The sequence below is a fragment of the Ischnura elegans genome, chromosome 11 (assembly GCF_921293095.1).
Source record: "Ischnura elegans chromosome 11, ioIscEleg1.1, whole genome shotgun sequence".
Classification (NCBI taxonomy): Eukaryota; Metazoa; Arthropoda; class Insecta; order Odonata; family Coenagrionidae; genus Ischnura; species Ischnura elegans.
Genome location: NC_060256.1, coordinates 83,364,509 through 83,376,983, shown reverse-complemented (window position 1 = coordinate 83,376,983; position 12,475 = coordinate 83,364,509). Strand labels below are relative to the sequence as shown.

Below are 12,475 nucleotides of genomic sequence, written 5' to 3'. Positions count from 1 at the left end.
CCTGTTGCACGCGTTATAATCTGGCGCGGGACTGATTGGTTTTCTCTCTAAGTTTGGTTGAGTTTTCAACGGCCCCCCGTGGTGTGCGGTGTCACTTATGATTTATACATCCATTATTATTTAAGTTTTAATAAGTAACTTGGTTTCGCAATAGTCCCTTACGATGTCGTTTCAACGGCAGACCTGCCCAGTTCAAATGCAACGTGGTTTCATATTTTAGTTGTTATAAATGTTAATAATTAATCCGGAATGGAACACGTAGGTTGATTTTTTAAAGGAAATTTCTTGTGTATTTAGGCTGGGAGGTTTGCGTGGAAGCCGGTGTCGGGGAGGAGGAATTTTTGGAGACATGGATGGCCTACAGTGTTTCAAAATTGGGAGGAGCGGATCCTACGGTAGAATTGGTAGCTCAGATGGAGCGGGATGAATATGGCAAGAAAAGTGGCACACACGGCCGGAATCACACACCGTCCACGCCAGCAAGCAGAGGGAAGAAGGCTGCGGGGGATCTGATAATTTACGATCCATCAAACCGGAACAGTACTCCTACATCTACTCTGTATCCTTGCTATATTGAAATATTATTGCAGATTTCAAACCCACTGATGATGTTTTGGACTTGTGGATAGTTTTATATTTAGCTTTACTGGCAGTATTATTTGTTTCGTCCTACCCTAAGTACCTTAATTCATCTTTGGTAATCATGTATCCGTATTTATCCTCTCCTTTGTTGGTATATTCAGAGGGTAGATTCAACCTGAATTAGTGGATCTAAGCTTGGTAACTTCGTCAGAGGTTTCACAGAAATTCCATCAGTAGATACATTTTATAGGGTAGTCCTTGAGTTACAACTTGATATGCATAAGTTTCATTTTGCTGATCAGGTATTCAAGTGTAGAAAATCTATTCGCATTCGGTATTTTGGTAATCCTCGCTAATTTCTGACTATTTTGAGGCAATCCTCATCGTCACTAGCATAAAATATTGAGATTCGTGTAATGCATCTTTCTAGTTCAATATTCAGTTGCCTGTTTTTTTCTACTGTTCAGGGCATCATTACTCTTTTTGGCTAGAAAATCACCATTTTGATTATCGTCATTCTTCTTTTGCCTCGCATATCTTCCCCTCTTAAAGTGATTCCTCTGTGGATATTGACATGCTTCTGACATTATCTCAAAATAGTCGCTCACTCTAGTGAGTGCATTTTATATAATTCTTCATAATCCGTCTTCCAAATGTGAGCGCGTTTTACCGGCGGCTGTTTCTTTTATTTTTTTATCTACTTTTTTGGCGGATGTAGTATGAAAAAATGATTCATTTAAAATGTTTTCTGACTAGGTACTCATAACGGAAGCCTTGCATTATCCCATGATTTTCGTTTTTGTGAGGTTTTCATCTTTTGACCGTCTGGTGGTACAAGTTAGCATATTTCATTTTGTATACCTTTGGAGTAAAAGGACCATCACAACATGTGCAATGCCACAGCCAGGAGGGTCCGGACCCCCCCCCCCCCCCACATAAAAATGTAAAAACAATTATTCTCCTTTGTAAGAGAAAACAAAATATTGAAAAGTCATGGAGTTTCAAAATATTTCATTTACAAATCAAGTTTTGTCGATTATGGGAAGTGTTAAAATAAGTTTCTCTACTTAGTATGTACCTTTTTTTTTTTTTTTTTTTTTTTTTTTCAAAAATTCTTCCCTAGGTTTTGGGCTCCCCCACTCCTCGTACGAATTTCCTGGCTACACCACGGTCAACAAATTTTTTTGTGAATGTTCTGATAGAGACCCAAAAATCTTTCCATCCAGGAGGTAAAAATTTTCCTGGGTCCATTATTTACGCTGAATTGTTAAAATTGCTCATCCATATCTTTGCATTGGAGATTACATTTAAGAGATTTTGAACAGGGTGGTGTGGGATTTGGAGAAAAGAAGCCTAGGCCAAGAAATCGAGATAGCTTAGGATTGCCATCGAGGAGAAACAGGGTAAAATATAAATCAGAAAATATATATCTCAATAGGGTAGTTTCCTTCATCAAAGAAACTGAAAGGCATTGATTGCGATTTGTTACCCACCATTACTGTATTCATAATATACAAATTATTTGGTTTTAGAAATACCGGTTTAGACGAATGGCAATGGTCCATTTTTATCCTCATTTGAAAAGGGCCAGATTGGCGCCCATGCGATGCCACTCCACGTGACGTCACAGGGACCTAGTTTCTACAAGAGAGGATAGGAGTTATACATCGTCTGAGGTTACCAATGCATGCATGAGGCACAGAGCTCAGGGAAACATGTCTTAATAATCGCTTTTTAAAACTGGCTAAGGTCGGAAAGTTTTCTTCGTTTGATAAGGTATTAATTAACCTTTTTTAAGCCAAGCGCTACCATCCAGCAAGGTATTCAGCTACCCGCTAGCATCCTGCGTCCTATCAGCGCTCAGAGCCTCGATCAAGGTCACCTCACAAGGCGGGAGGGGGAACCAGAAAAACGTCACACGGAGAGATTTCCTTACCCGTCGCGTTTTCGCTCGTTTGAAAATTTTCACTTTTCATTTAATCGTGAAAAATAGATATCGTAATTTAAAAATCTAAAAGCGTGAAATACGTACTCCAGGAGTAATAATCTTTCGATGTAGGCAATAAAAAAATAATAGGAAACCACCCTATTGTTATGCTCCAGAATTCTTAGATTTATGCTACACAGACTGGCATTAGTAATTGGAAACATAGGTGGACGGATTTACTTTTATATATTTAGTTGTTTTTTTTTATTGTAAATTTGCTGTGCATATTTCATTGAATTTACAGTACAAGAAAAATATTATTGGAAAAGAAAACGTTCTTAAAAATGTGATTTTACTAGTCATTCAATAGTCTGGTGTTACATCATTTAAGTCTGAACGAGTTAATAACAATCCTTTCGAAGATGCACTTAAGATTAAGATTTATGCTATAAAAGTTGCAAATTCTCAGTTTAACCTTTAACAAGGGTAAATTATGGATTTGAAATTAAGGGATGGCTTGAGCTCTATGGTCTCTCAAATGAAAGAAGGGAAAAATGACCAAAATACTAAATATCCCATCATGTAATCAACTTTTAAAAGAGAGTTTTGTAACTTCATTGGTTTACAAAATCACCATGATGAGGGAGAAATGGGGACTATTTCATTGCAGTGACCAAACTGCAGTCTCTCAATTATAAAAGCCATGCATCCATGAATGCACTACCCAGTTGGAATCTGTTGTGTGGGTTTAGGCCTTACTTGAGGTACCTGGTAGATAATTTGAATAACTTCCTTGTGTATTTGGCTTTTCTAGTGGAGAGGCTGGTGTTTGGTCACCGCAGTGAAGTTGTCCCATCCCCCACTCACTTATGTAATGATATTGGGTAACTTTATGAGTTCATTTCATTAAATCCATAGCTCTAGAAGTCTAGAGATAAAAGGGTAATGTCTATAATTCCAAATATTAGTGCAATAAATATGTTGGTGCAGTTGACAATATTGTTGTGCAAACGAATACAAATGAACCACTGGTATATAAAGGTGAAGAAAAATTGTTGTGAACTTTTAACCCTGGACAGCTGAAAACAGGAGCCAAAAATACCAATGATATTTAGTTGGTAAACGTGCCATTTATTAACCGAAGAAGCACTTCGATTGGCCATGAATTTGCTCTGTTGCCAGATGTCTTGGATACGTAGTGATCTTTGCTAGGCCCGGCATTTGAAGTCATGTTTTGTACAGCAGGGCAAATGTGCATCCAATCGGAGTGCTTTGCTTAAGTTTCTTTATGTTGTAAATTGTACTTTTTCGTCCATTATTCTACAGTAATTTTGGTTCCTACTTGCATCAGCTGTCCAGGAAAAAATTTAGTGAAAATTTTTCTGCTCCCTGTACACGTAGATTTAGTGATTCACTTACATCCCTTTGCCAAAGGATTATTGTGTATCCCACTCATCAAATATTATATGCACTTATCTCGGAAGTTATAACCCTTAGCCTCTCAAGTCCTTGTATTTTGTGTCTAGGACCAGTAGCTCAGTGAGGGGGGTTGGCTTTGGGTGAAGAACTCCTCCCCCCCTCTAGAGCTCAGAGAAATTTTTAAGTTTAATCCATTTTACTTAATTGGATTAATATTACTTGTAGAGTAGTGCAAGGATCAATAAAATATCCCTCAGAAAGCCATAAAACTCCCATTTTGCATCATTTGTCTAAAAAAAATTCTGGGGAATGTTCACCGCACCTCTTACATTGGCCAGTATTCCATACCCATGATCCCCCAGTATCAGTTGTGCCTAACCCCCCCTTAATTCCTAGCTACGTCACTGTCTAGGACTGTGTGTTGATTTTACTCTGTGATGTCTCAATCTATATTAGAAACTTTGCATGTGTTCTCAGCCTCACTAACTCTTGATTTTTAAAGTAAATACATAATGCAACACAATGGCCATATTATATGTGTGAAATGGAAGTTTTAATTTTAGCTCAACTTAAAGCTTATATTGTTTCATTTATGATGCTGTGGTAGCATTTAGAAGCAATGCTTTTCTTAGCTTCTGTTAATTCCTCTCATTTTAATTTTCCTGTGGCTACTGAAAAATATTTCAAGTTTGTTGTGTGATTTACCTTAATATTTCTATAGCGATGTGGACTTGTTGGAGACATACGGTGGCACGCCAAAGGTAGGCCTAATTTTTTTCTACTTCATTTAGTATGAATTTAAGAGTATTTTTAGTTGAGCATTTAATTTCACTGGTGCTTCTTGAGATTCCTTGGATACTTCGATCTCGTAATTACCATACATGTGGCTGAGGGTTGATGGTGGCATATCACGAATTTATGATAGGAAGGATTTTATTTGTTTAAAAAAATTCTGGTAGTGTGAATTCCCTTCAATATGTTGACTGAATGTTATGCTCATGTATCTTAAATTCATCTTTACTTGGCACCAAACTTATCACAATTTGTATTTTGGAAGCACTTGCATTGCCCTAGCTCATATTTTGTGTGGCAAATGTTGTTGTATTTTTGTTTTTACGAAATGAAAGTGATATCTTGATTTGAGATATGGTAGGAAATAAGGAAGGAAGTTATGCTAAAGAAAAGATGCATAATCAACAATACTGTATTATCTGGATGATGTGTAACTTTTCAGTGTGCTTCACCATGCTTTATACATAGTACTAACATTTTCTTTTAATCATGCATTGAATAAACCATAAGTTGCACATTTGGTTAATGAAGTAGTTTAATCCATTCTGTGTAATATAATACACCTCTTCGTATGGGCTTATAATTATCAAATATATTTTCAAGGTCCATTATTTTCAGAAGTTGTTGTAAGGTTTCTGTGCTTGTTTATAGTGTCAATTTTTAACCTTGTGTATGTTATATTTAATGCCATTGTTTTCATATCACAGGTAGTGGTTATGGTTTTTGCTTATTAGGATATATGATTGAGAATGTTAAGGCTAGGAAAATGAATGAGCTTATGGTATTTGTTTTTAGGTTTGATACCTTTAAAGTGCATTTTCTAAAGAGATTTTGATGTTAAGGCGTCCGTGTATAAGTTGTAATTTAAGTTCCATGAATTCATGTAGCTTTTAAATTACTTCCGAGAGTCAAGTTCTCAGGTCTTATGTCTGGTAATCATCTTGTGCCTCGTTCACACTACCATCATTCTCAACCAGCGTAAGGTGACGTCAGAGCCAGCGTGCGTTCACGCATACCATGGTTAGACACTGGGGGCACCTGATGAGTGATCCAAGTGAAAAATGAATTGACAAGAACGAATAACCTGTTGGAAGGAAATAGGGAATGTGTAGGATAGAGTTCTTGTGTTAATTGCAAAGATTTTCAACGTATATGCATATTATGAGCTGCTCGTGAATTAAATAATTGCATTCCAACATCGTCGGGAATTGTTCCTTGTTCCTTGCTACGTAGAAGTTAATTCAGATGTGTTCCTCCAACTAATCATTTCATCAATAGCCTGGTTTGCATTTTTCTACTGCTTTATTGAGTCCGAATTAAAGTAATTATTAGTAATAATTTGGTTGGTATTAACCCTTAACCAGTGATGTGCAATCTGGGAGACCGCAATAAATAAAAAATTTATAAAATATTGCGACGCCATTTTTATTGTTTTGTTTAATTTTTCTTTGAATGCGTAACTATTTTAAAGCTTTACTATTAAAATTTTTACACTCCCAATACGAACCAATTTTTCATAAAAAATTGTGATTTGAAGCAGGATCAAAAAACTGATGTCAAAACACTTGAGTTATAATTATTATATTTATGTATCAATATTTCGCCAGATTCAAAAATGGCCTTAAATGTTAAAGTTGGAAGGCTAAGTAGTAAGTAGCCATGAAATTTATCCCGCTTATTCCTTTTCTTGATGCATTCTTAGTAAGTGACGTGCGGTCTCACAGACCGCTAATCGAGTTCAATTGCAAATTTACAGAAATTAATAAAAAGAACGTTAAATTTTAAGAGTGGGATGTCCTTGTTATGCAAAAATAGGAAGCTAACGAGAATTATAGATATTTTGAAATCTTAATTTTGAAAATATTCATAATTTTAGAAACGCAGTGGTCTCTCAGACCGCACATCACCGGTTAAGGGTTAACAAATATATACTACTACTTGCCCTTGATTCGCATGTGTTGACAAATCATTGATGTAGGTGCAGAAAAGACGACCTAATCTTGAGCCTTAAGCATCAACTGAGACACACTTTTGGTGATTTGGGATTGAGATACACTAGTAGCTGCATTGCAGTCTTAGCAATTATTGTTTCCTCATTTTGACAAAGGACATGATCCAATCTGATGCCCTAACGTAAATTAAAACTATTTCACTTCACAACCATGGTGGACGAATAACTTGCAGAAATGTGACTTGAATATTGTTGAAATTAAACTTATGAAATAAGAGAGAGAACGTGGTATTTTTTTGCGATATTTAGTATCACCCGGCATTTCTAACTTTATATTCTATTGTTATGTATAACTAGCAGTTAGCCTGATATTTTTAATGATATGGGAGGAACTTCAGTTCAAGGATAACATAAGTTTTTTTTTTTAAACTGGGACAAAGAACTCTTACCAAAACATTAAAATCATTGTGACCATTAGATTTCCGTTAGCGTAGTTTCGCACATTTAACATTATTCTAGCAAAATATTTATAGAGATTATTAAATATGACCGTAACTATACATTGCGAGCCAATGGCTAATTCACTACGAACTATAGCATATCGCATAACTTAAATTTAAAGTTTGCAAGTTTATAATTTATTAACATTCATCAAATTACGGAATGAATCTACAGCACTTTCCTTTGAATAAATTCTGATGAATACATGTAGTTCAGTAACAATGGCCGTCTCCCCTTTGAATGCTTTATTTCTGCTTTCTTTCCTCTTATACCACCTTGTTGCTGCTTCGCCTTCTTCTTTTTCTGACCAGCTTGTAATCAACTTGTGTTCACATATGCATAAACTACTGCCAACCATGGTTGGAAAATGGTGGTCAGAATCCCAACCACGGTTAACGGTAACTTGCATTCACACCTCGTTTTGTAGCCATGGTCGGAGCTAACCAGCGTCGGGGCATTGGATTTCTACGAATTTTTGTTGACAACATGATAAATTCACAGGTAAAGTGGGGTTATTTCATTGTGTATGCAGTTCTTTGGTTTTCCTTATTTCCTTGTGCATCCCAGCGATCAGGGAAGATAATATTATTTAGAGGAACTTACTCGGTGAATTTCTCAGAGATTACCTTAATATGAGATTTGAGATACAAGAATTGAAAGTGTGTTTGTAAGTAATCCAAGAGGTAACTAGTAGCCCTCTTACAAATACAAGATTAATTAACTCTGAGGGCTACTTACAAATATTGGAAGATCGTTTGCCTGTCAGACCCTAGTGCCCCCCCACCCCCCTCCCGGATAAAATGCTGGACCCGCCCTTGTCCATTTGAGTACCTATTTAACTGTAGCATTGTGCATAATATCCTTTTTCCTTATTAAGGAAATATTCTGAAAATCCTGCCAAAGTTTCCAAATATCCACCGTAAGCGACTAAGTCGTTGTTAATTTTCTGTGAGTGACGAATCGCCAATGCGGCTTATATAATTTTAGACGAAAAATTATGGATATGAACTTGCGTATTGAGGTTTAATGGCAGGTCTCTTCATGACCTTAGTTTTAGGCAACACACAGCCAACGTGGCTGAAGAAAATTCTATTTTGTTGTTTTTATTTTGATGGTTTGAACGGAAACTTCTGGCTAGGTGTCAACAATTTAGAGCGAAAGTACTCCTCGTATCATTGCGAATATTGGCAAAGCCAGGGATCTAAGGGACCATCCATTGTTGCGGACAAATCTGTTTGGGGAACCGTTCCGTTCGTAATATTCCCGCCATTTTAACCGCGAAACGGCGCGTTCCGCTTTCAAGTCGTGCCCCGCGGCGCGAAGTTCCTCAGGGTCCCGCCATCCTCTGTTCTTCCCTGCTGCTGGTGCCCAAGCGGAGGCCGGAGATCGCGGTCTCCAGGAGGGACAGAGCCAGCCGCAGCGTTGGGAACCAGTTTTCCTCCTCCCGGATAATTGGAGGGGAGTGGGGATTAAAAGTAGGTGGGGGCGGTTTGCCGTGAGCGTGGGAGAGAGGAGGGGGGAGGGAAGGAGTTGAGGGTTGAAGAATCGCCGACGTTGCCAAATGACTGCGGTAGTATCTTCGCCTTTTCCTACTCACTCGCTCACGTCTTGCTCAGATGGAGCGAGGGATCGCTTTCAAGAAAGGGTGCACGATCACCCCGGAACTTATTTCATAGGAGCGTCATTCTTTTGTACACGAGTTCGGACGAGCACGTTCGATGGGTGCTTTCGGGCATCGATATTACGATCGAAAAGGCCGTTTTACACGGGGCACGTCATTGCGTAGGCATCGATATTACAATCGAAAAGGCCGTTTTATACGGGGCACTTCATTGCGCAGGTTGGCCCCAAAAAAATTGCGAGAATGCAAGCTCGATATTAGAGGAGGGGCTTTTTTGCCATCTCGCACGCGTTCTTGCAATTCACCACGTTTTTTTTCGTACTTAACGTCAGATTCCGCAATGACGTGCCCCGTGTAAAACGGCCTCAAGACTTGTATATATTGAAAGATTTATTTTCCTAGCCTCACTTCTTGTCTGTATCTCCGGACACTATTCCTCCAAATTTGATGTTTTCAGGTCGTTTCGCCAATTGGCTACATGAGTCTCCCTGAAGAGGCAAACTTCTGCAATCGTTCAAAGTGGCCCGTAGGAGACCGGGAAAACTAGTTCATCTCAGTGTATCTCTTTAATCGCTGGCAACCGTACATCGATGGTTAATATCTGCAACATTCCCCTAGGGAATAAAGTGATTAGAGGCCACCATCGTAGTCACTGATAGCATCCAGCAGTTAAGGATTGATGGGGCATACTTTCCCATGGGGCACATGTTCCCTACCCACCTTAGGTTTGAACACTACTTCGTGGTGGGCCTAAGTACAGGATGTAGCTTTTGTGTGACACTTCAAGTTGTGGCGGCGACATGATGGTTTTCGTGTCGTTTTCGGATGCAGAGTTAAAATATAACCATTAGTGATTTTGCCCTATTTAATTTAGAGAAGAAACCTTTGCCCATTATGTGGGGTTTGGATAAAAATTTCTTTTCTTCCTTTTTAATAATTTAGTATTTTCATTAACGTGCTAAAGTCGCCTATTTTTTCATATTAATGCATAAGTTTGTCCCATCGTCAATATTCAATAATCCGAAGATTGGTATGACAAATTTCTCTCCCTCAATTCTGGTATTAGTTATTCTTGCAATACTACATTATTATTTTGTTCTATATTCTTCGTAAACAGCTCAATATATGTCATCTGAGGTCTTCCTCTGTCGTTCTTCATTTCCACCTGTCCTTCAATGATTGTTTTCATCAGGCCCTGTGGTGTCGCCGATGAAGTTATCCTGTCTTCCCAATGTTTTCAGGAGGCTTCTACCTTGCTCTTTGTAAAACTGCTGCTTTTCTCACACTATTTGTCCTTTTGATAATCATCCTTCTCCTATCTATATCTGCAATTCCTCTACGTGATGATAATTTGGAAATGAACTAGCATAGAAATGTTACCTTTGAATTATATTTTTATAGTCTAGTTTTTTTAGCTATGGAGTAGTAGTTATCAAGTCTAAGAAGTTAGGACATGGATCGGTAGAAATAATATTTCCGTAGTAAATTAGTACCTCAATGTATGTCCAAATTTGGAATAGTGGTCCTGCCAAGTTAATCCTATAAAACGCTGGAAGCGAGTATCTGTGAATGGGTCTAAGTAATGTTGTTAAAATGTTTTTTCGGCGTAGATTTTCTTATCTTACGCTGCGTTCGCCGAATTTCTTCGGCTGTGGGCATCTCCACTAGTATCTTCGGCTAATATTCGATGACTTCATCAATCTCATGGAACCGGCTCATGATTTCATCCATCTCTCTTCATCGCGATGCCTGTGATCCCCATTCTTCTCCTTAGGCGCTCCAAAGCTTCTACTCGTGGTCTAGTCCGCTCTCTCTGTCCTTGCTCACATTTTTTTCTTTTGAATTTGTCTATGGAAAAATGAAAAACGGATTGTAGATAGTTATATTTATTTTCGGTTTTATACTCATTTTAGAAGCGCATTTAAAGTAGTCCCATTTTTCTGATCGTTTAGAGCACAGTTTTTTTGCGTGGAGTTACACTGTCAAGATTTTGCTACCAAAGTTAGCAACTACTTAGGTGGGCATATTAGATTTTCATATTATTTAAAGGCTCTTGTCTGGCACAAAAAGGATCTTGTGTTTATATTTAAAGTACATCCCAAGCAACACCGGAGTGTAGTAGAATTTAGTTCTCGGAAGTATATGTTTTGATATAATGGGTTTGTTGTCTGAATCGTGTTTTCCAGTTTACGTACGTATTGATTTTGTACTACATCGTGATTCACCATCCGTGAAGGCTTTTGTCATTGCTCATTGGTTTTCGGGAACCTTACAAAACGCAATATTGACACGGTGGCCTTGATTATTGCTAACTGCTCCTGGGATGTGATGAACAGTGCTGTTTTCGGTGGTGTTTGAAATAAATAAATAAATAAATCGAAATTAAGCGAATTTCACCACGTAGAAGTTTGCGTTATCATAACGTTACTTCTACTTGTTAATCGTATGGTTTGTAAATTTCATGTACGATATGTTTCGCAAGATATCCTTGAAGCTGCCCCATTTTAATTTGTTTACTGCAAGCAGTAATTTCATAATCTGTTTTCTGCTCCATATTAATCCTCATCTCCGGTTTGTGATTTCGGTCAGAGTAATTTTCTGAACGTAAATGATTTACTCTGTTTTAGTTATTTTTTCTACAAGTAGGTTGTGAAAATTTTCTATTATTTGAGCGTGAATGTAATTTTTTAATTACCTGCGGCTAACCTCTCGTTTTCCAATTTTTTTCGGCAAGATTTTATTTCATGCGTGCCGCCTCATTGCGTGATCTCTCTTTTTTTTGCTGAATTTTTGGTATGTCATTTGTTGCGTGGTGTTTGCCCCTTTCCATCGCTTCTCAACATTCCCACCACTCCTCTAATCCATGTCTCCGTAATCATTCCATATCCGATGGCCTTGGAATTACCCCCTCCCCTCCCTCTTCCGCCTACAACTTTCTCTTTCCCCCACCTCTTTTTTCTCCTTTTCCACCGCCCTTCGGCATCACAAGCGTGACTGCTGTTATCCGGAGGCCTATCTATGATTTTGTCCCCTATTTTCCGGATTCTCTTTCGTCCAGAGTTTGGTTTGGTATCGTGGTCGAGGTTTATGCGTTTTCTGTTCGACAGAAGTTGTGTACTGGTGTCAACTGTTATGGTATCTTTTTTGTGATTTTTACGTGCTGTCCAGTGACGTCATGGCAAAATTAGCAGTGCGGAACTCACTTTCCGTAACTTTTCGCAGAAGTGAAATATGAGTGTGTTTTATTTATTTATTTATTACAAGTTACTATTTACCTGTTATTACTATTTTTTTGTTTTGGTGACGACTGTTTATGTTAGTTGCTTTCAGGCAGCACAATTGATAAAAGTGTTATTTGACTATTATGTGTTTTGCTAACCAGTGCCGCATCAGCGTTCCGGCACTATGACACACTAATACTGCTTGAAACTTCGGTTCATCTTTCGGAACATGAAAAGTTCTTTTGGTTGAGCCCTGTTTATTTTCGCTTTTTGGTATCTCGTCAATCGTAAACAGTTTTCATTGAATTAGTAGAGGTAAACTAAATAATGGCTGAAGTTCGTTATTGCCCTGTCTTCGGAACCCTTACGCTTTGCGGTCTTCGACGATTGTTAAATCTCACTCCTCTAAAGCTTTTCTGAGAGATTTCGTATGTCCGTATTTGCTCTTACACCGATTTGAT

At 38.1% G+C, this 12,475-nt stretch overlaps 1 protein-coding gene across 2 annotated transcripts in view; it reads left to right on the top strand.

Moving 5' to 3' along the window:
- LOC124167959 (DNA polymerase alpha subunit B) overlaps positions 1–12,475 on the top strand; it is a 55,016-nt gene that overhangs the window by 421 nt on the left and 42,120 nt on the right. For both annotated transcript variants that reach the window (XM_046546028.1, XM_046546027.1), the window contains exons 2-3: positions 298–559; positions 4,650–4,689. In XM_046546028.1, the coding sequence (XP_046401984.1) occupies positions 354–559; positions 4,650–4,689 (246 nt within the window). In that variant the 5' untranslated portion in view covers positions 298–353. The remainder of the gene's footprint in view (positions 1–297; positions 560–4,649; positions 4,690–12,475) is intronic.